The following is a 25,117-nucleotide window of genomic DNA, read 5'->3' as shown; positions in this document are numbered from 1 at the left end:
AGGATTGCTTTTGATTGGTGGACATGATTCATATCATTCTGAGTATATAAATCCACCTGTGCCTCAAGCAAGAAGAAAACAAAGAAAGGAAACAACAGAAGACAGGACTACAACCAGGGGGTGCCCACTTGTGACATTGGGGAAGACTTCATGTACACCTCTTGTGCCTTTTAGAGAATAAAGAGGATATTACCTTCTATAGGGAACCAATCGCAACATGTTATTATTTTAACATTTTCTGTGTGGTTTAAAATTTCTTATATTCCTTTGTAAATAAAACTTTACTGGTTTGGTTCTCTGTAGTAATCAATTTTTTTGAGTAATTAATTTTATACCAAAAGAGTTACTTACTAAAGAGTTAAATTTTAATTTCACCTCAGTTTTCTTTTGTGTTTACAGAACTGTAGAAATGGGTTTGAAGACAGTAGTCTAATACAGTAGTCTGTATTTTATATTAGTAATACATAATATTATTATACAGTATGTGTCCAGTGAACAAATATGGTAAAACCTAAACATGATACTGTATACTTATGACTAAATTAAATCTACCAAAAAATGTATATATATATACTGTACAGTATTACTAAAGAAGGTACCATAAATCCAATAAACACAAAAACCTTTACTCAGACAAAGAAGAAAATTTAGGATAAAACAAGTACTCTAAACCATCAGAAAAGTGTTTAAAAAGAGTTTAAATAACAACTACAAAAATGGACACCCTGGACAGAATGAAATCAAAGGCAGATGGCATTCTGTAAACTATTGTATGTATGTGAGTCCCATTTTCAAATTAGTATATTTTACTAATATTGCTTTCAGTCATTAACTTTTTTTTAATTAACCATATAACTAAATAAGAAGGCAGCCACGTCAGCATGTTTAGACATGCAAAAGAACAGGTCAAGGTGAATTCTCTAGACAACCAAGTGAACATGCAATACAACCAGTTGGCTTCACCATGTCTGGAAACTACTTAATAGTCCAGTTGGAATTGGAATTTGCTCCTCAAATTGGAAGAACAGGAGGAAGATGCACCACTGGGTTATCCTGTCATTCAGATCCATATTCCTTAATATCCAAATCAAAGGAGAATAGTCTGCCAAGAAGAAAATGCCAACAAGTAATGACAGAAAGATTCCAGCACCCACTTAATCACTAAAACATTCTTTATTGATTGACAATTACCATTCCACAGGAAGCAACTTGCCATTAACATATAAGTCTACACTAAACATCTAAAACAATTTTCTAGGAAACTAATGCTCTCTACCATTTTCTCCCTCAAAAAACAGATTATCCTTTCCGACAACAACATCAAAGAGGCTAAGGAATTTCTACGGCTTACAGCTCCACATCATCTTCCCTCCATAACTAACCTCATTAGATCTCTCAACTCTAAACTCTACCAGTTTCTCACTACAGAGAAGGACAAAAAACTCAGTCATCTTCTACAGAAGAAAACCATCAACACCCCGAACACCCTCACCAACCCTAACCTTGTTGTCACCATACCTTCTGACATTTCCCTTTCACAGGATGAGCGATCCCTCCTCAGCAAAGGGCTCAGTTTTGTACCAGTTCCCAGGAAGCTGGACATCCCCCAGACCAATGTCGACCTTAACCGCTTTTACCGCAGGATCCGTCTCAGAGCACATTTTGCCGACAATTCCTCTTCACAGGCAGCTGATAACAACCCGGTTATTGATGTCATTAACAACATTAATCCCAAACAGAGCTGTTGGACTCCCTCCTCTGGCCGTTTTCCACCAGTTGATTATTTCATCAACCAATGCACTAATCAAGCTCCCAAGGCACTCTCTATACCCAGTAAACATAGGTCTAACCTCACCCAAGGAGAAAATCAGGTGCTCCAGTCTCTCCGCAACAGGGATGATATCGTCATCAAACCAGCGGACAAAGGAGGCGCTGTTGTGGTGTGGCGTAAGGATCTATACATCTCTGAAGCCTCTAGACAACTAACTGACACTTCTGCCTACCTCCCTCTCCAACAGGACCCTACCACTGACTACCAAAAGGAAGTGGTATCCACCATTTCTCTTCTTATCAGCAGTAATGAGCTCCCCCAGGAGGCAAACAGGCTCATCATGGAACATCTACAGGTATCTCAATTTTACCTCCTCCCCAAAATCCACAAACCGGACACCCCTGGACGCCCGATCGTATCAGCATGTAACTGTCCAACTACTTACATCTCAGCCTTTCTCGACAGCCTCATGAGACCGCTGGTTGAAGATCTTCCCTCATACATCAAAGACACCAACCACGCGCTCCAACTTTTTAATGATTTCCAATTTCAGGGTACCAAATGCTACATTTTTACCATGGACATCACATCTCTGTACACCGTCATTCCCCATAATGACGGCCTTACAGCACTCAAGCACATGCTGGACAAACGCACAGTGCTTGATCCACCCACCCACACCCTGGTACGCCTTGCAGAATTGGTCCTCACACTGAACGCATTCTCTTTCAATAATCTTTTTTACCAACAGGTCAGTGGAGTTGCCATGGGCACCAGAATGGGACCCAGCTATGCCAACATTTTTGTCGGCTGGGTAGAAGAACGCTTCTTCGCTTCCTACACTGGCTATGTCCCTGACCTCTACAAACGATATATTGATGACTGCGTCGGTGCCGCCACATGCTCAAACGATCAGCTTGAGTTCTTCCTGCACCATTTCACCAACTTCCACCCATCCCTCAAATATACGATTAACATATCTTCCACTACTCTTCCGTTTCTAGACATCCACTTGTCTATCAACTACCCCCGACTGTCCACTTCAGTTTATTACAAACCCACGGATTCACACAGCTACCTCCTGTACAGCTCATTTCACCCCAACCACACTAAAAACTCTCTTCCTTTTTCACAGTTCCTTAGGTTACGACGATTATGCAGCAACGACATCGACTTCGAGAACCAAGCCCTCGAAATGTACTCATTTTTCATCAACAGAGGATACCCCAGCAGTGTGATTGACAGGGCCCTTGCCCGAGCCAAAAACACCCCCCGGACCATTAACCCAATCAGGAACTCCCGCCGCAACAACCGCATTCCTCTGGTGCTTCCTTACCACCCTAACACACTTCCTATCCCCAGGACCATTAACCACAACTTTTCCATCCTACAGGATGATCCCTCCATTGGGGCCCTCTTTTCTGATCGCCCTATCATCTCATATCGCCGACCACCTAATCTGCGTAACCTCCTTGTTCACAGCTCCCTTGACCGCCCTCAACAACCATCTACACCAGGCACTTTCCCTTGCAACAGAGCTCGCTGTATCACCTGCAAATACACAGCCACCACCACACTCATTCAAGGCCCCTCAGGACAATTCCGGATCACCCAGACAGCATCTTGTACCTCCAGCAACCTTATTTACTGTATCTCTTGCAGTAAATGCCCAGCCATCTACATTGGAGAAACAGGAAGGAGACTCGGAGACCGTTTCAGAGAACACGTCAGGGCTGTAAAGATTAAAGATCTCTCCAAGCCCATTGTTTCTCATTTCACCTCTGACGGCCACGACCACTCTAATCTCTCCGTTTGTGTTCTCAAAGACGGTTTTCCAAACTCATACATCAGAAAGACCACCGAAACTAAAATTATTCTGCAGCTAGGATCACACCTTCTCCCTTCCCTTAACGACAGACTACTGTTCTTTTAAATTTTCTCCATTCATTGGAAGTTTCATTTCACACCTCTCTGCACCCATTCTGACTTCACACCTCTTGATTGGCCTCTCTTTCTGTCCCCTGCTCCCGCCTCTCACTCCTCCTCCCTCCCAACCTTTGTTCTCCCGCTACTTTACCTTTGCCTACTGCCCTGTCTCTCTCACACCTGAAGAAGGCTCCACGGCTGAAACGTTGTGTTCTCTTTCTTCTTTTTTTCAGCACGGAATAAACCTATTACTTGTTCCTTTGCAGCCTACGCATGCTGACGCAGCTACCCACCTGAACTACTACACCTCTGGCTGTTAGCTCCCTGTGTACCAGTTTAGCTGTGGATTGTGTTGTTCCACCCAGGAGAAATTCAGGACCAGAAAGCAGAGTGGAGATGGAGCACAAAGAAGGACTAAAGTCTCACTATGGATGGCACTGACCTTAAGTTGCAAAGGACTCATCTGTTGCTCTGTGTGGCCAGAGCTGCTAGGACTTCCATCCAGGGCCTGCACTGCGGGAGAAGTAGGACATGGTTTCAGAGGAATCCTGATTGCCAGTAAGATGTGGTTGAAGTTCCTGGAGGCTCCTGAGTCCACAAATGCCTGCACGTGCGTAATGTGCAAGTTCATTAAGAGTGAGGCAGGCAAGACAAATCAAAGTGGGGAGTGTGGAGAATGTTACCTCACTCATTAAGTACTCCTCATTCTTTACTGAGCTGTGGCTTTTCCCTACTCCACTGACCTGCTGGTAAAAAAGGTTATTGATAGAGAAAGGAAAGAAGGCATATTCAGTGTGAGGGCCAATTCCGCAAGACATACAAGATTATGGGTTAGTAGTTCAGGTGGGTAGCTGCGTCAGCATGCGTAGGCTGCAAAGGAACAAGTAATAGGTTTATTCCATGCTGAAAAAAAGAAGAAAGAGAACACAACGTTTCGGCCGTGGAGCCTTCTTCAGGTGTGAGAGAGACAGGGCAGTAGGCAAAGGTAAAGTAGCGGGAGAACAAAGGTTGAGAGGGAGGAGGAGTGAGAGGCGGGAGCAGGGGACAGAAAGAGAGGCCAATCAAGAGGTGTGAAGTCAGAATGGGTGCAGAGAGGTGTGAAATGAAACTTCCAATGAATGGAGAAAATTTAAAAGAACAGTAATCTGTCGTTAAGGGAAGGGAGAATGTGTGATCCTAGCTGCAGAATAATTTTAGTTTCGGTGGTCTTTCTGATGTATGAGTTCGGAAAACCGTCTTTGAGAACACAGACGGAGAGATTAGAGTGGTCGTGGCCGTCAGAGGTGAAATGAGAAACAATGGGCTTGGAGAGATCTTTAATCTTCACAGCCCTGACGTGTTCTCTGAAGCGGTCTCCGAGTCTCCTTCCTGTTGAAGATTATGGGTTGATGTGCATTTGTCCGGCGTGTGCTTCAGGGTTGCAAGACTGTCGTTTTGGGGAATGAGAGTGTACAAGGATGTGTTGTCCATGGTGAAAATGAAATGTTCTGGGCCTGGAAAATTAAAATTGTAAAACTGGAGAGCATGGTTAGTGTCCTTAATATATAAAGCAAGCCCTTCTACCTGTGGTCTCATAAGCCTGTCGAGAAAGGCTGAGATGCAATGATGGGACAATTGCATGCTGAGATGATCAGACATCCAGGGGTGTTGGGTTTGTGGATTTTTGTAACTAGGTAAAATTAGGATAACTGAGGATGTTCAACAGTGACACAGTTTACCTCCTGGAGAGGTTCCTGATGAGAAGAGAGATGTTGGATATCACTTCCTTTTGGTAGTTATTGGTAGGATCCTGTGGAAGAGGATGATAGGTAGAAGTGTTAATAATTTGTCTGGTGGCTTCTTGATATATAGGTCCTTTTGCTACACTACAACAGTGCCACTTATTTTGTCCACTGATTTGATGACAATATCATCCCTGTTGTGCACATGAACATCTCCTTCAGTTGAAGTTACTGTAGATCAGTTCTTCTGGAAAGGGTCTTGGAAGCTTGATGGTTGCAATGGTTAATGCAATAATCTACTAAAGGAAAACGGCCAGAGGAGAGAGTCCAAGAGCTTTGTTTGTTTGTTGATATTGTTAATGGCATCAATAACCAGGTTGTTGTCACCTGCAGGTGAAGAGGTGTCATCACCAAAATGTGCTCAGAGGCGGATCCTGCGGTAAAAGCGGTTGAGGTCAACTGGAGTTTGAGGGATGTCCAGCATCTTGGGGACTGGTACAAACCTGAAGCCTTTGCTGAGCAGAGATCATTCATCCTGTGAAAGGAGAAGACCTGAGGGTAACAACAAGATTGGGATTAGTGGAGGTAGTAGGTGCCTTGAGGTTTTTTTTCTGAAAAGATTAGTTTTTTGTCTTTATCTGCACCGAGGAACTGGTAGAGTATGGAGTTGAGGGATCTGATGAGGTAAGGCATAAAAAGAAGATGATCTGGAGCAGTTTGCTGTAAAAAAAAAAACTTCTTAATTTTTTGTTATTGACAGAAAGAGTAATTTTTGAGGGAAAAAATGGTAGAAAGCATTAGTTTCTTTGAAAATAGGTGAAGAGGTCTCTGACTATTACTCTGGGTGGTATCTGAATCAAAGTAAAGATTGCTGTGAAGAGGTGGAATTCTGTTTTACCCCCTGTCTCAGGAGAGGGAAAGCTCATTGAATGGCGGTACTTTAATAGTACTGTACTACAGGTTTTAGAGATACCCTTGGCCTCTATCAAGATGGCCAACAGGAAGCTAAGGAGTAAAATCCTTAGAGAACAGTAAGAAATCAGCAGAGCTGAGAGCAGCTGACTGCCTTTCCTCAGACTGTAACATTCAGAACAGACAAAAACTCGGGAGCTGATGAGATTTATGCAAGGAGGGCATAAGGAGTGAGAAAAAAGATTGTGCTATAAGAGAAGGAAGATTCTTTGTGTGAGAATAACAGTAAACCATGAATGATCTGCATTGTGTATGGACCTGATTCCAATATATGACCTTTTTTCTGGCTTTTGAATACAGCTTTGGAAAGACCCTTGCCATTGTTTGCTTCCTGAAAAAGTGAAGTATCTGTATGGAGCCTGTTAATTGCAATTTATGATTAATTAGGGTTAATTGCAACAAACAGAAAGCAGTGTACTAATTGAGTTCAACCAGCATGCAGCACCATGCTAAACAGAAACCAAACTAGTGTGCTACTGAAATTAGTGAAAAATTAGTCTGCAGCACTGTTCTAAACCTCTTCTCAATTGCAATGAACCCAAAGTAACAGTTTTGCCCTCTAGAGGTTACTGAATTAGGAGTCTAACTTAATCCATCTCTTCATATGGTTTAAGCAATTTAGCAGTGCACTAAGTGGAACTCACATTAGAACAGTCCCAAAAATAGTGAAAATAATATTCCCATTACATAATGAATGTATGAATCCATCCCTGTTAACCCACTTTTATTCCCCGTCCTTGCACCGGATCCCTCTCCAGTTTTTAATCCTTCTCTTGTCTGTCCTGGATGGATCACCCGGCTCTGGACTCTTTGACTTCGCCCTTTATTTGCCCTTTGAACTCCTTTGGACTTGTACACCTGGACCACGCCCCCCCGAGCACCAGTGCACAGTCATCACACCATCCTGTTCGCCAACCTGCCCAGTTCCTAGTCATCTCCTCCCCGTGTCTGTTTCACTCCCTTCCAGATTCTGCCACCTGCATAGGGACCTGATCTACACTTCGTGGCAAAATGGCAATAAAGAAGTTAGCAGGTCAATGAGCTAAAAGAGCTGGGCTTTTATTTAGTTTGTTGTTTTGCTGTGCAGTGGCTGGTATCAACACTTTAAATAAAAATCCAAAAACATTAATTAGAAAACACTCTCAGATTAATTACAATACATGTAAGAAAGTGCACGAGGCTTTCTTTTGAAGTAAAGTGTGTATATAAATATAACCATTCATAAAAAAAGAAATGACCAATGTGTATACTTTTAAAAAAAAATACATTTAAAGTCTCAGTATGTGTATGCATAACTTTAGAAGGAAAAGTTAAGCCACTGTGATATCCTTCATAACCCAATGGGTCAGTTGCATCAGGTTGAAAGCAATGTACTAACTGGGTGATCCCATGTTAGGTATTCAGCACTGTACTAAACTTGCGCAGTAGATAGTAAGTAACATCTGGTACCTTCCATTATTTAATTATGGGACAAAGGAAGTCTAAGCTAACTAAGCAATGTAGCACCATACCAAGCATAACACTTTCATTGAGAAAGTTTAAAGGTAAAAAAAATAAAGAAAGAAATTGAAAGGTAATTTTTTTACAGATCTTTACTCTGAATTGGTAAAATCTTATTTTATATTATTATTATAAAAGTTTTATCTTCTCAGCTTTTCTGCTGGTTGCTATTGACCAGGGATCCACCGGATTCCTTAGGTCCTGCTATTGTCCAATGGTCAGGGCTTTGCAGAGTATGTGGGCTGTTCCGAGGTGAGCGATCTTCTGCACCTGAGCTGCACTCATTTTGCCTGGCAGCCCCATCGAGGTACTTTTGAAATCCGAGCTGAGTAGTTCCAAGAGCTCTGAGTATGACTGGGATCACACATGCCTTTGTGTTCTACATGCGTGATATCTCAATCTCAAGGTTCTTGTATTTGCTTCATTTTTCAACCTCGTTAAGACAGACATTCGCATCATCTGGAACAGCTACATTGATGAGAAAACATCGCTTCTTGCTCCGATCACGGAGGATGATGTCTAGTCAGTTTGGTCCAATAGTACAATCGGTGTTAACAACCATGTCATATATGGTAATGTTATCTACACAACTTTTTCAGGTTGGCGATCGTGCCAGTGATCAGGCACTGGTAGGCCAAGCTCCTGAAGCATTGACCAGTGCAGGTAACTAGCTATTCTATTGTGCCGATGTGTATGTTCTTTCAGCACTAGCATCCAGCAACAAAATGGCAGCTATGCTCCTCTTGTTGGTGACACAACCTGCATTTGCCATCTACATCCATCTTGATATTCCTCCGATGATAGTGAGTGTTCAGTGCCTGATCTTGAGCTATTATTATTATTGTTATAAATGGTGTTGTTCTTGTTGTATGGTTTCTTCTTGAGTCCACAACAGTTGACAAAACTGTAATTTTATGTTTCCTATAACATAATGAAAATAATTTCTGGAATTAAAATTCTTGTCAATTTTACTTTTATTTAGAATAGTAGATTATTGCTAACAGTTAATTAGCTATCAGAAATTACAAAAAGACATTATATTGTAACGCCCATCGCCTGGTGGTGAGGAGGAAGCGCCCCTAGGCGCTCGTAGTACCGCTGGGCATGCTGGGAGTGGTAGCCGGGAAGAGTCTGAGGGTCAGCACGATGACCAGCGGCTGACCCTACCTGTGTAAATAATGTCCTAGTAATTCTAGTGCCCTGTGTAGTCCTGTAAAAGTGTAGTGTGTTGTTAGGTAATTACCACCCTAAATAAGTGTACGTGTTCCGTCAGTCTCCTCATGTGTGTGTAGATCCTGTGTTCGGTTTCGTGTGGTTGAAAACGAATAAAGCTAATGCTTGTTTGTTAATTGCGTCTCCACTCGTCCTTGTTCTGAAAAGAACCTGCAAACGCTACAATATGGAGTTATTTTGTTAACAATTTCAATAGTTCAAAACAATATTTATAATTTTGCAACAAATATTATGAATTTCTGATTTTCAACTACATGACACCTCAGAGAAATAAAACTGCAAAGACCATGAATTTTAAGATTTTGGTTAAAACATTTCAAAAGGGCTGTCCTTATGCAAGCCTGTCTTCACATCAATCAGTTGAAGTTTAGAATCATTGCAGGGCAGAGGGACAAACACTTGAACATGGATGTCTCCAACATGGACCTGCAATGGATACAGAAGACACTGGAGCTCAAATGAGAATAAGAATCAGCTTTATAATATGATTAAAATCATGTTCCCATATAAGTGTTTATGTACTGTATAGCCATCCTTTTCCTAACCAACTCAAGCAATGGGCGCAAAGTGGAATAATCCCTGGTTGGGACACCAGTCTTTCACAGGACAGACAGATGCAGTGCTTAACATTACTGGCTTGCAGGGCTGAGACCCTGGGTTCAACTCCTGGGGTGCAATTATGGTTTGTGCAATTTCCTCTGAGTTATCCCTTTTCCTCTCACAGTCCAAAGGCATACTTGTAGGTTCATTGGCTTCTGGAAAACTGGCCCTGGTGTGAGTGTGTCAGTTGTGCCCTGCAATGAACTGGCAGCCCAGTGACCCTCTATTGGATGAAGTGGTTAGAAAATAGATGGATGCATATTACTTTTAACTCTAAGCTTTGATTGAGGTACAATAACTGAAAAAAAATGAAGCAGACTTTTTCTTCAGCTGGAAACTGGGCTTTCTCAGACATAAAAAAATTAAAAATAAAACATTTACCATACATTAATATTCAGCTTGTCATTATCAATGCCATTGGCACTGGTTTGATGTTATTAGAAAAAATAGATAAAATTACTACCTTACTATTAAGTGAAGGTACCCTAAATAAAGTTTTAAGCACTACGTGAAGCTTAGATTTGTAGGTATTGTTACAACTTTAGGTGACTGAGAAGTGTTTCTTATATTTTAGATAAATATTTGTGACACTTGGAAGAGTAAACACTTCTAATGTCAAAGGAGAGAGGATGTTTGCTGAGGTCTGAGGGGGTCCCTTGAACAGAAACAATTTTAAAGTTTACCTTAGTAAACCTAGGTAAGTAGTGGGTTAGTGATATTCAAGGAGCAGTATAGAAACACACAATATAAGATCACATTAAGAACACAGGAGAAGAAAGAATGTCACAAACAAGGAAGGAGAATAAAGTCCAGAGAAGTTGAAACCTGAAGCTTGCACAAGGCGAGAGCTGCTACTTCATCATCATAGAGCTAAGTATTGGACCCTTATTAGAGAGAACATGCTATTCTGTGTTTTTGGGGAACTTGGGTTTTCTTGGTAAAAGATACCTCAGTTAGAATCGTCTTTCCTGCTTAGGGTGCATTTTTATGGGTAGGGATATTGGTTTACATTTATTTTGTGGCATCCGGGGTGCAGAGAGGGAGATTTCACTGCAGGTTGTATTGTATTTAGTAAGAAGGCAGCTTCTGTCTTGTGTGGCCTCTGTAGGCATTCAGAGTCTAATGAGTAGTATCAGTCTGGGGTTTTCTGGGTAACCAGAATGTTAGGCCTCTGAAACACTTTGTTTGTAAACACTGTACATAGAATAATTTGGGTGTTGTATGTTTTGTTGTGTGTAGTGTAGTTTGTGTCTTGTCATTGTAATAAATATGTGTTTAATCAAGTGTGCCTGGATTATTCCTCCTCTCACCAAAGCGGTGCCAGAGAACAACAAAAATTCACATGCCTCTAATTATACCAACCACTCAGGTATATTACTAGAAATCACTTACAAGTGGTGGTTATGAATAATTATTTTATTATTTTATTAATTGACTTAACCACTCAGTCAAATCCTGATTTCACCATTTCGTAATCCCCCATTTGCAACAGTATTATATTTATAGCCATAATGTGTTAACTTCTATGTGGCTAATAACTACCTCTTGCACTCTCATGTAAAACGTATTCATAGGCTTCTGTGACAGATCCTCTAAGATGGTGGAGTGACAATGGAGATACTACACACATTAAGCATCTGAAGTATGGGCAAACGCAGAGCCCTGGCTGAGGTAGGAACTTAAATTGAAAGCTGGAGATGATCTCAAGATAGGACTGTATTGCTAGTTCTGCAATTAAGAAGTTAGCTATATATTAAATCCAAAAGTTTATTGTAATTGACCATTTGTGTTTGTTATAAAACCGATAAGCAGTTTAGCTGTTCAGGGTTATAGTGAGATACGACAATGATTAAGTTAGTTAGCAGCTGAATGAGCTCAAAGAGCTACTGTAGGCTTTTGTTTAGTTTGTTGTTTTGCTTTGCAGTGGCTGGTTCTGGTTTTTGTACCAACAGTTTAAGTAAAGATCCACAGACGTAAATTAGAAAGCATTCTGAGATCAAAAGTGCATGAGGCTTTCCTTTGAAGTATTGTGTGTACATAAATGTTGCCTGTCATAAAAAAATAAATTCCCAATGTGTAGATTTAAAGTGTCACAGTATGTGTATGTACAGTATCACTTCTGAGGCAAACTTTAAGCCACTGTGATACAGTACATTACCCAATGGGTCAATTGCATCTCACTGAAAGCATTGTACTAACTGTGGGTGGTACATGGTACTCAGCACTAAACTAGTGCAGTAGATAGTAAGTAACAACTGCTACCTTCCAGAGGTTATTCAATTATGGGACAAAGAAAGTACACACCTTTCTTACTAAGCAATTTAGCACCATACCAAGCAGAACACTTTCATTTAGAAAGTATAAAGGTAAAAAAAAAACAGATATTTTTAAAGCAATAGGTGAACTTAGAAGAATTCCTTTACAGATCTTCATTCTGAATTGGTAAAACATTATTTTATATAATAATAATATATTATTATTGATGTTGTTGTTCTTGTTGTTGTATGGTTTCTTCTTGAGTCCACAACAGTTGACAAAACTAATTTTGTATGTGTTTCCTATAACGTAATGGAAACAATTTCATTCTTAATTTTTATTTAGAATAGTTGATTATTGTTTAGTTATTTCAACAATCTCACGTCAACAATTCCAACATTTGTAAACAATTCACATATTATGAATTCCTGGTTTTCAACTATATTTTACCCCTGGAATAAAACTGGAAAGAGCATGAATTTTAGGGTTTTGGTTTAAAAATTTCAAAAGGGCTGTCCTTATGAAAGCCTGTCTTCACATCAATCAGCTGAGGCTTAGAACCATCACAGGGCAGAGGAACAAACACTTCAACATGGATGTAGTCATCTTCTCCAGCATGGACCTGCAATGGATGCAGAAGAAACTGGATTAGTTATTGAGCTCAAGTAAGAATAAAAATCAGCTTAATAATATACAGATGCAGCCATTCAAAACAAGCGGGTGATACCGGATTATTTTGCGGTGCGCTTTATGCAGTCTACCGCGAGTTACCGTAAATTCTCGTATAGTACCGCAAGTTAAATAATTGTATCTGGAATTTCGGCAAGGTGGAGCTAATAAAGCTCAACCTCTCATGTTTGAGCTGTCGCCATCAAAGTCTTTAACGAAGATATTATTAATAGTATTAATAATTAATGACCTTGGAAAAGCTGTAAACTCAAAGTATTGCCCTGGTCCACATTCTTTTTTTCATTGACCGTCTTTGTAAAAGTAACACCACAACATTTCACAATCAATCATTTGTTTTCAATCATGCAAAGTACAGTAATTTTTGAGAGTCTCCGATTCACCATGCCTTTCACATACTCATAAAAGAGATTGATTTAGGAACATAAACATATAACTGTATGCAAACTGTACTGTATACAGTATGTTTATGTATATTTAATGTCTTTACTGTGCCCGTTTAAGTATTGAAGATTTATATGGAATTTTACTACTGAAGGGAAATCTTACTAGCTGAGCATAAAAAGAATAGGAGCATACTGTAATGCGTGTGAAGGCCATAAACGATATTAATTTTGGAACATAAACATACAGTATATGGCTGGTCTCAGTACTTTAAAGAAAACATACACACCAGTGTTCCATTTCTCCCTTAACATTTCAAGCATCGAAGTCTTTAACTAACGTGATACCAGAGTCAACAAGCATACTTTTAGAATTTGATTAAAAGGGAATATAACATGGAATCGGGTATCTAAAGAAATTAATAACGGTATAATTATATTCATGTACCGCAACACAAGAATAGTACATGCTGTACGATGTCTGTTGATAATGTTTGTAGGGCTTTTTCAACACTCCTCATGTGACCTTGCTGGTGGCGCTGTGGGTTAGGTTCCTGACTCCCACGTCATACGTTGGGTGTTTTTATCCAGCTGAAGCCATGACTTTTTTTTTAACAAACATTTCTTTGAAAAAATAAAACGTTTCCCTGGGTCAGAGATTAAATAAAACCTCACTCGCACCAAACAAATTTATATTTCTAAATATCACAACATAATCGAATTTAAGTCATTTTAATAACCAGGAATAGTCACCTATGCGTTACAATATAAACATTTATATTGATTTAAATCGCGTTTAAATCGCCTTTATTTAAAACCCATAAATAAAGCTGATACAGTTTAGACTTTTCATTATTTAAAACTGTATTACAGTAGCACAATGCACAATGCAACGTAAATTGCTATCTTTGTCTTCTGCGTAATAATGTTCACCTCTCTGTCTAGCAAATTAACAATAGTAATAATAATGAACTTTATTGTATATGGCGCCTTTAAAGGTGGCTCCTCAAAGCGCTTTACAGGATAAAAACAATAACAACAATACTGTAAGGCTGGGCAAACGATTTTTTTTTAAGAAATACAAAATGAGATATAATGATGTGTTCCGGCTTAGACATTAAAGAAGAGCATAACGAAGGTCATAAAGGTCATAAATGATATTAGTTTTGGAACATCAACATATTATGTAAACTGTATGTTGCTGTTATTGGTATTTTATAGAAAAAATACTGTAAAATCCTGGGTTCGGTACAATGATTCAGGCATTCATGTGAAGGACAACAGAGGTTTCACTGGCCGATTATCAAACTTTATTGATAAAACAAAAACCATAACTATCCGACCAAGCCAGGAGAAGACAAAAAGAATAACGGACACAGCGCGAGCCTGCATTCTCTCCTAAGCTGTCCACACCACACTTTTCCCTGGGTCAGAGATTAAATAAAACTTTACTCGCACCAAACAAATTACCACACACTGAACACTGAACATGTTAACCCAAATATGTCTCACAATACTTTTATGGTACATTACTTTGCTAAAATGTATTTAAAAATAAAAACGATTACAAACGCCAGCAGAGAGAGAGAGACACACACACAATTCTTCATTGTCAAAAAGTAATTGTTTTTTACTTTGTCAGCACCCAGACAAACGTAAACGCGTTATTAATTAAATGCTTTTATTCATTCTTAATCGAACTCACAAGTTGTCATCTGCTGTTGAAGCTCTGTGAGACTAGACTCACACATGGCTAGACTTGACTCGGCTCTGGCTTTCCCATCTATACCGATGCACTGCAAGTACAACCCCCCTCTCTGCGGGAGTGCTGGCTGTGACGAATTAAACCGGTTTCACAGGTATTTTCAAAGTAGATGGGGGCGAGATTTCCAGCGAAAGACACCTCCCTCCCTCCAAAACCCAGTAAGTACAGTACTTACTAGTTAAGAAAGCTAGGCTCCTCAATGAAATCGCTTGAACATGCTAATGTGTTGGTGTAACAGTCCGGGCGTGGCAAGCTTCTAATGTCTCCCGACTACGACAAAAGGAACCCTTCTTTCATTGGAAGACAATGAACATATTCTACCCGTACATGAGAATATAATGCTGGCGCGTGGGCGCGGTGGGGTGCTGTACCAGCTGTCAAAAAAAAGTTGTTGTTTTTTTTAAAGTCAATTGAGTGTCCATAATATTGCAGTAAGTGAAAAGACCACGGGCATTCTTCCTCCCCCTACATTCTCAGAGTAGAATAGAATTTATTATTAATTTATTGCAGTGCTAAATTTAATATTATTGATTACTAATAATTTATGCTAACACCTAGCTTTCTTAACTAGTAAGTACTGTACTTACTGGGTTTTGGGGGGGGGGGAGGTGTCTTTCGCTGGAAATCTCGCCCCCTTCTACTTTGAAAATACCTGTGAAACCGGTTTAATTCCATATTAAATTCCATATTAATTCCATATTTAATTCCTTCACTTCTGCATAAGCTTTCTGGAGGAACAGTGGATGGGATGCGGCTCTTTCTGGGAATACTGCAAATTCACAGGTGCCTGACTTGATGGAATTCACATTATCATATTCACATATCACCCCCCCACTCACTCTCGCTTGCCCTCCCCCCTGTGTATTGTCCGTTTACGGCAAGCGAGAGAGAGTGTGCTGTCCTTTGACAAAACAAGGCTCGCCAGATAATGTGAATCGAAACCTGTTTTTCTAGCTTTTAAAGTCGTGCGATGTGTAAGCAGGAACACATCATTATATCTTACATATGAAAAATACATAATATAGCTCCCAAACAAACGCAAACGTGTTTTTAATAAAATGCTTTTATTCACTCATAATCTGACAATTTCAGGAAGACTAAGGAAGGACTAAGGAAATTGTCATCTGTTGTTGAAGCTCTGTGAGCTCGGTGACTTTAAGACCACTTGTTATCCCAAGTTGTTTGAATCGCCACAATTCAAATAGAGAAAAAAGAGCTGACTGACAAGATTTAAGATGTGGCTGTCAATGTTGGATTAAAAAAAAACACGTTGCCCGACGTTAGTTGCATTGCTTGAAAAATAATTTTATTTTGAGAAACTGAATAAGTAATTCAAGTGTTTTTTTAACTTCCTGAAAAAGAAGTAATAATTTAACAATATGTGCAAACTTTTTATGATATGTCGCTGTTGTGAATGTCTGTGGAGTGTATCTTATTTGCCTGTCTGTCCTGGCTGTGCTCTCTCGCTCACCCTCCCCCCCCTCTCTCTCTCAATTTAATTCAATTCAAGGTGCTTTATTAGCATGACAGATGGGTACAATCAGTGTTGGGTATTTACTTTGTAATCTGTGGTCCTTTTAACTGTTTACACATCTATTGTATTGCTTTGAGATGCCACTTTTAAAGGTGATATATAAAATCAAGGCTTTAACTTGCTTTAACGCCGCAAGTCTGAGTTCTTGTGTCCATCCTATCCGAACCCGAAAGTATTACAATATGCATCTTTATAGCAGGTGGTGTACAGCTTTTTAGTATAGATTACACTTTTCTAAAATGTATTTAAAAAATAAAAACGATTACAATCTAATCTTTCCACGTTTGATCCCAAGATCCCAAGAAAAATAAATCTAAACGGGGAGAAAGCTATGCTGAAAGTTTATTAAAATACTTAGAAGACAAAGATATCAATTTATGTTGCATTTGTCTGATTGTGAATCAAAAAACACATATATTTAAACACGCGTTTGCGATTTAAATCAAAACGCGATTTAAATCAATATAAATGTTTATATTGTAACGCATAGGTGACTATTCATTGTTATCAAAATGACTTAAATTCGATCATGTTGTGATATTTAGAAATATAAATTTGTTTGGTGCGAGTGAAGTTTTATTTAATCTCTGACCCAGGGAAACGTTTTATTTTTTCAAAGAAATGTTTGTTAAAAAAAAGTCATGGCTCCGGCTGGATTCCGGCTTGTGTTGCGGTACATGAATATAATTATATCGTTATTAATTTCTTTAGATACGCGATTCCATATTATATTCCCTTTTAATCAAATTCTAAAAGTATGCTTGTTGACTCCGGTATCACGTTAGTTAAAGACTTTGATGCTTAAAATGTTTAGGGAGAAATGGAATACTGGTGTGTATGTTTTCTTTAAAGTACCGAGACCAGCCGTATACTGTATGTTTATGTTCCAAAATTAATATCGTTTATGGCCTTCACACGCGTTACAGTATGCTCCTATTCTTTTTATGCTCAGCTACTAAGATTTCCCTTCAGTGGTAAAATTCCATATAAATATTCAATACTAAAACGGGCACAGTAAAGACATTTAAATCTTTCTACGACCGACCAACGCACCACGAGTGCCCCTGTCTGTCTCTCTGTCTGTGCCACGCACTTTGAATGGCTGCATCTGTACTGTAATTAAAATCAAGTGTCCATATAAGCGTTTATGTATATATAACCAGGATACAGCGGTGGCTGTGTGGCTAAGGATCTGCGCCTGTGGCTAGAAGGTTGCTGGTTCAAATCCTGCAGCCAGCAGAGGAATCCTACTCTGTTGGGCTCCTGAGCAAGGCCCTTAACCCCAACTGCTCCAGAGGTGCTGTACAATTGCAGACCCAGGCTCTCTCCCTATCTGTCTGTGTCTCATGGAGAGCAAGCTTGGGTATGTGAAAAGATAATTCCTAATGCAAGAAATTGTAAAGGGTTAATAAAGTGATGTTATGTTTTTTTCCTTTCATCTATCCTTTTCCTATTCCACTCAAGCAAAGTGGAATAATCTCTGGAGAGCACACCAGTCCATCACAGGACAGACACAAAAGCATATAGTTATTAACATTACTGGCTTGCAGAGCTGAAACCCTGTGTTCAGTTCTTGGGGTGCAATTATGGTTTGTGCAGGTTTCCTCTGTGTGATCCTTTTCCTCCCACAGGCCAAAGACATACCGGTAGATTCATTGGACTCCGGGAAAACTGGTGCTGGTGTGAGTGTGTCACTGTGTTCTCTGCAATTAACTGGCAGCCCACCCAGGCCACCCAGGGTGTATCCTGCCTCACACCCGTTGCTTGGCGTGAATAGCCCTAGCTGGTGAGTGACACTATGTTGGATTAAGTGGTTAGAACATGGATGGATGCATTTATTATTTTTAACTTTAAGATCTAACTGAGGTAGAAGAACTGAAAAAAATGAAGCAGAGTTTTTCTTCAGCTGGAAACTAGGCTTTTAATAAATGAAATTTTACCATACAGTAATTTTCAGCATGTCATTGGCAATGCCGCTTAATGTCACTGGTTTAATGTTTTTTTTTTAAATATATAATTGCTACCCTATTGTTGAAACGAAGAGACCCTAAATAAAGTTTTAAGCACTACCTAAGGCTTTGTGATTATATTTATAGTCATACTGTATTAACTTTTATTTGATTACCTCTTAATTATCTCTTGCACTCTCACGTGAAACTTATTCATAGGCCGCTGTGTCAGATCCTCCAATCTGGTGGAATGGCAATGGAGAAACTACACACATTAAGCAACTGAATTGGGCAAACTCAGAGCCCAAGCTGAGGTGGGAACAATCTATGTGTAAGCCCTGCTTCATCCAATTATGGCCCATAACCTGATCACCCTGCCCTATTTCCCCTATTTTTCAAACATCAACCAGGGTACCTTCAGGATAACTGAGCGGCTGTATATTCGACATCTATTTGGTAGCTCCTACCTCCTTTCCCAACTGGAGAAAACTGGCTTTTGCAAATTGTAGTTTAACCCATGTGGTAAGGGAGTGATCTGAGCTTCTACCATTTAGATCCTGTCCCTAAATGGAACCCAAGGTCAGTGTCCTCCTGGAATGGATGTACCCTTTAATAATCTTGAATTATCTTGGAAGGTAGATAGTACAGAACTGGTGAATTCAAGGGAACCCCTTAGACATCAAGTCTGAATCTTAAGTTTTTTTTATGCCTTACTGAATAAACAATAGAAAGGCAAAAGGAAAAAATGTACAGAACAAAAAGTAAGAAAAAACAGCAAATTGATTTTTGTTGTCTTTCTTGAAGATGTAGCACTTTCTTTTGCAGGTCTACTCTAATATGTCTAATAAAAAAATAGAGATTGAACACATGTATTAAATCTGCAGGCATTTTCATGAAGACAGGACATGGGATGGTTTCTTTGCCTTCTAAAAATTTTTAAATCAATAAAAATTCAGGAAAAGAATAAATAAAATCCATTATTGTTACAACCACATTTACTTACTGGAAGTGCTAAATAGGCTATTTATCATGTTTAGGCAAACATTTAGAAAAGTGTGTTTCTGCACTTTTTTGCACAGTTGTGGGATGTACATACAGTATGACAAAAATTCCCTTTTTTGATGGGCACAAGTAAAATATATATTGGAAAATTCTACAGACACCTTAGAACCTCCCCAAAGTCTCTGAAAGCTCAGAATTTGTTAAATGACTGCTACTGTATTTCTACCTATTAGATTAGCTATTCCATAGGTAGTGAATTTAAAAATATTAGAACCGCTCTTGTTGGGTGAGCAGCCATTTCAGACATGGAAGGACATTGCAATAAGCTCACAGAATTTTTGCTGTTTTATATGGTAAGGACAATGGATTTTATGCATTTCGGCAAACTTTTGTGATTGTATTTTTATTATTTTGTATCTGTATTTTTGGTCATTGATAAATTGTCAATAATTCTCTGAACTGACACGCCTGATAAACATATTCTGAAAATATTTTGTTTCCATATCTGGTTTTACCTGGTTATTATAAATCGTTGTCTTTTGTAGATCTGTGATAAAAAGTTTGAGTGTCTTGTTTTAAATGTTTCTATCGCCTAATCTACTATTATTGCCACAGTTTATAGACCACCCAAACCAAGTGAAGCCTTCTTAGGTGAGTTTGCTGATTTTCTCTCATTCGTATGCCTTAAGTTTAAAAGGATCCTTATTCTAGGGGACTTTAATATACTGTACACATCGATTCAAGGTCTTCCAGTCTGGCAAAAGATTTCCTTTCTCTATTGGGATGCTTTGATCTTACTCAGTTTGTTTGTACCCCTACCCATAACAAAGGATACACCTTAGATTTAATAATTGCAAATGACTCTTTTGTCTCCCATTGCTCTCCCCTTGATCTCTGACCACTAAGCCATTCTTTTCAATCTGGAATTATCTGTTTCTTACACTTCCCCCCCACGCTCTGTAAATTTCCGCAACTGGCGATCAATTGATCACCCAAGGTTTGCAAATTCTGTTCTGTCCTCCTTGTCTTGTTTCTCTTCCTCTGACCCTCTAGAGGACAAAATACAATTACTTGACAGGGCTTTTTTATCTACCCTCGACACCTTTGCTCCTTTAAAAACTCGAACCATCTCCTTCTCTTGCCCTGCCCCCTGGTACAATGACCATCTGCGATCCATGAAGGCAGCCTCTCCCAAACTTGAGCGTAGGTGGTGTCTTTCTGGCCTAAATGTACATTATCAGGCTTGGAGAGATTACTTATCTGAATATAAGGTTACTACAGAGTCTGCTAGATCAACCTACTTCTCTCACATCATTGAAAATCACCAAAACAACCCCAGACATCTTTTCTCCACCATCAACAGACTGCTCAAGCCAAACTGCCCCACCACATTACCTGCCTCATCACAACTTTGCAAAGCATTCTTAGATTTCTTTAGTTCTAAGATTGACAACATTCGGCATCACATTCTCTCCACTACGCATATCATTTCCATACCTCCTCCCTCCTCATCAAACTTCTCTGGCTCCCTTCTCTCCAGCTTCTCTCTTCTTGACTCAGCATCCCTCAATAAACTAGTTACACGCATGAAACCCACCACATCTATTTTAGATCCCATTCCCACCACTTTATTTCAGTCCTGTTTCTCTCCTGTCCCATTGTCCTCAATAGTATACATGAATCCATGAGCACTGGCATTGTACCAACGGTCCTCAAAACTGCTGCCATTACCCCCGTGCCAAGAAAGCCTAACATGGCTCTCGACAATCTTAACAATTTTCGCCCCATCTCCATCTTACCCTTTCTTGCTAAAATTCTAGAACGTGCTGTCACACTTCAGTTACATAACCACCTCATGACCAACAACCTTTTCGAACCCCTCCAATCTGGCTTCCATCAACTTCACAGCACAGAAACTGCCCTGGTCAAAGTTACTAACGATCTTCTAATAGCTGCTGATTCTGGTTCTCTTTCTATAATCATCCTTCTTGATCTCAGTGCTGCTTTTGACACTGTTGACCATAACATCTTACTTTCTCGTCTTGAGACTGTGTTTGGAGTTTCTGACACTGCTCTCAAATGGTTCAAATCTCACTTCACTGATCGCTGTCACTTTGTTTCCCTTAATGGGTACAGGTCTGAAATTGGTCTTGTTAAGTCTGGTGTTCCTCAGGGCTCAATACTGGGCCCCTTGCTCTTCAGCATTTACATGTTTCCACTTGGTCAGCTTTTAAGATCACATGGCCTCAGCTTTAATTTTTACGCTGACGATACTCAAATATACATCCATACCAAACCTGACACTGATGTGGCTGTCTCTATTCTATCTAATTACATCTCTGACATAAAAAAATTGGATGACTCAAAACTTCCTTCATCTTAACCACGACAAGACTGAAGTCATGCTTATTGGCACCCCTCATCAACTTCATAAAGCCAGTCCTGTAACCCTATCTGAAGATGGTTCTGTACTTGAGCTTCAATCAAAATTGAAAAGCCTTGGGGTTATAATAATAATAATAATAATAATAATAATTGCTTACACTTATGTAGCGCTTTTCTGGACACTCCACTCAAAGCGCTTTACAGGTAATGGGGACTCCCCTCCACCACCACCAATGTGCAGCATCCACCTGGATGATGCGACGGCAGCCATAGTGCGCCAGAACGCTCACCACACATCAGCTATCAGTGGGGAGGAGAGCAGAGTAATGTAGCCAATTCATAGAGGGGGATTATTAGGAGGCCATGATTAGTAAGGGCCAATTGGAAATTTGGCCAGGACACCGGGAGTTACACCCCTACTCTTTTCGAGAAGCGCCCTGGGATTTTTAATGACCACAGAGAGTCAGGACCTCGGTTTTACGTCTCATCCGAAGGACGGCGCCTGTTTACAGTATAGTGTCCCCGTCACTATACTGGGGCATTAGGACCCACATGGACCGCAGGGTGAGCGCCCCCCGCTGGCCCCACTAACACCTCTTCCATTCTGGTTATATTCGATTCTGGCTTAACATTCAACCCACATGTGCAGCATACTGTCAAAACATCTTTTTTTCACCTCAGAAATATCGCTAGACTACACCCTATGCTATCACTAACTGTGACTGAAAAGCTGATCAACACATTTGTGTTCTCTCAAATTGACTACTGTAATGCTCTACTTGCTGGGGTATCTAAATCTACTCTGAACAAACTGCAGTATGTCCAAAACTCAGCAGCCAGAATCCTGACCAGATCTAGTGCAAGTGATCACATTACTCCTATCCTGGAGTCCTTGCACTTGCTTCCGGTCAAATTCCGTGTAGACTTTAAAATCCTCATGCTCACCTAAAAGGCTCTGGATGGCTTGACACCTCAGTATCTGTCTGAACTATTATCGCCCTACTCCACACCTCGCAACCTTCGCTCTTCTAATTCTGCTCTCCTTACTGTCCCCCAAGCCCGTCTACATTGTATGGGTGACAGGGCCTTCTCCTGTTATGCCCCCAAGCTCTAGAACTCTCTCCCCAAGGATATCAGAGAGTCACCTTCTCTTAACTCCTTCAAATCCAGACTCAAAACCCTCTTCTTCAGAAAAGCCTTTACTTAACTGGCTCCATTCTTCACCCCTCTGCTTTTCTTGGTACCACCATCCACGGTCTCCTCTATATATTGTAATTGTGTTTTATCTTGTATATTCTTCTTATTTATTGTTGTTGTCATCCTGTAAAGCGCTTTGAGAAGCCACCTTTAAAGGCGCTATAAAAATAAAGTTTATTATTATTATTATAAAAGTTTGTGGTGTTGTATTTTGATTCTGCTGGTAAAAAGTGAATATTCTCTTAATTAGACCTATTGATTCTGTGGTAAAGCCCTTATTTTTTCTCTTGTCACTTTATCTCTATACAACACAATTCTACTGTGTTGTATACCCAGCCTTTCAGATAGAGTCAAATGGGTGTGAGATCACGGCTGAGTAAATTAACCTATAACAAAGAAATTAAGAAAGATGTTTCAGTAAACTGTCAAACTAAAGGGCTTTTATTACATAACTCACTTACCTTAATGATTTTGTTAACTCCAGCCACCACCTGTGATATGTATAATTTTGCAGTGAAAACACAGTAGATCTTCCCCATCCGGTATTCTACCTCTTGTTTCAGCTTGAAGTAAAAATGTTTGCATTAGCTAAGAATACAGGAACAGAACTTAACATTTTCAGATTATATTTTGAGTAAAATTAGAATTAGAAATGAAAACATAACAAAAATACCACATAATACTAACTTTGCTGTGTCATCTTGAAATACACAGTATATAAAATTATTATGTATTACTGTAAAATATTAGTGTCTGAAAAAAGGGACTAAGCAACATAGTAAAAGTGAATTGGATCAAACATCCATTCTTATGTTTAATTAAATTCTCCTTTTTAATGTCATCTTAAATTAAATTTAAGCTTTGTGCTTCAAAGAGTAAGCACGATCCTGTTGCCCATTTATTTTTTCACAAATTTCCTGTAAAACAATCTTTTTGTTTCAGTGTTTTTGATGATTACGTTTAATCTTGAATAAGATATTAAGGTTTTGAAAATGTGTATATGTCAGTGGAACAGGAGTATTTGCATCATTATGACAAAAATTGTGATTCCAGATCTGAAGCAGTCAGATTACATTAGGAGTGCAAGACTTTTTTATCTTAACAGATGAAGACTCACCTCATCGCAGATCCTCTGTTCTTCAGAAATAGGGCTTTTAGGATCACTCCACCCTCCACATCTATTATCTTCCATTTTGATTACAGAAGTGAATATAACAACAAGCAGATGTTACTGTTGATAATGTGCACCTTGCAGTAACTGAGTTACTTGAAGACTGAAAAATCAGATTTTCCCTCCCTGCTTTTAAACACAACAGGTTCAGGTTCCACCTGTATCCCAGCCAATGGCTATTCAGAGCCCCACCCATGGACAGATTAAAAAAAACAATAGGGAGAGGTTGGACTGTTGGAATGTGATAGTTTATTTCATTCTATGTAATATAAGGCAGTATGGCATCTGCTGTGCAGGTCATTTGAATGTAGAAAGAAAGTCTTTTGTGCTATATCTAAGACTAAGAATTTTCTTCTATTTGTTGACATAAATCACTCTCGACCTCAAAAAAAGCAATTGAACTAAATTCTAATAATCATAAATAATAGACAAAATCTTGTATTTCTGCAATCGTGTGCCTCTGCCAAATGAGCAAATCACTAAGGCTTTCTATAGTATATCCCAGGTTATAAGTAACTGGATCTCCAGTTTGTGAAGCCTTCCTCTGAATTGCAAAATGTACTCCCATGTGGCAAGCAGCCATATCACCCTGCAACCCACCTACATAGGAGACCTCCTTGGAAAGCTAAGGTTGCTGCTGAAAGCAGTATTAGTGGGAGGTGGGAGGTCACCAGTAGGAGGTGTTCACCCTGCGGTCTGTGTGTGTCCTAACGCCCCAGAATAGTGACCGGGACATACATTTCCCATTGGCCTTTACCAATCATGGCCTCCTAATAATCCCCATCTATGATTTGGCTTCATCACTCTGCTCTCCTCCCCACTGATAGCTGATGTGTGGTGAGTGTTCTGGCGCATTATGGCTGCCGTCGCATCATCTAGGTGAATGCTGCACATTGGTGGTGGTGGAGGGGAGTCCCCATTATAAATGAAAGGAATTTTATTCTTATTCTTAAAATCACTCCCTAAATATATTAGAACTAAAACAATGTTTCTCACTAAGTCAGTTTATTTACACTAAAAGTCCTTCTTGATAAATTTTGCACTTGCCTGTGTGTATTTATTGCA

At 39.6% G+C, this 25,117-nt stretch overlaps 1 protein-coding gene across 1 annotated transcript; it reads right to left on the bottom strand.

The window, feature by feature from the left end:
* Positions 1-12,312: 12,312 nt before the first annotated feature.
* LOC148647020 (cystatin-B-like) lies at positions 12,313-24,139 on the bottom strand. Its single transcript, XM_088609072.1, has 3 exons — positions 23,999-24,139; positions 23,343-23,444; positions 12,313-12,601 (listed from the first exon to the last, which is right to left on the bottom strand). The coding sequence occupies exons 1-3, from the start codon at positions 24,071-24,073 to the stop codon at positions 12,461-12,463; spliced, it is 318 nt and encodes a 105-aa protein (XP_088465198.1). The 5' UTR covers positions 24,074-24,139; the 3' UTR covers positions 12,313-12,460.
* Positions 24,140-25,117: the final 978 nt, after the last annotated feature.

Source organism: Lepisosteus platostomus, chromosome 16 (assembly GCF_059453375.1).
Source record: "Lepisosteus platostomus isolate fLepPlt1 chromosome 16, fLepPlt1.hap1, whole genome shotgun sequence".
Taxonomy (NCBI): domain Eukaryota; kingdom Metazoa; phylum Chordata; class Actinopteri; order Semionotiformes; family Lepisosteidae; genus Lepisosteus; species Lepisosteus platostomus.
The sequence above is the reverse complement of the archived record's forward strand: the minus strand, read 5'-3'. Positions and strand labels throughout refer to the sequence as shown.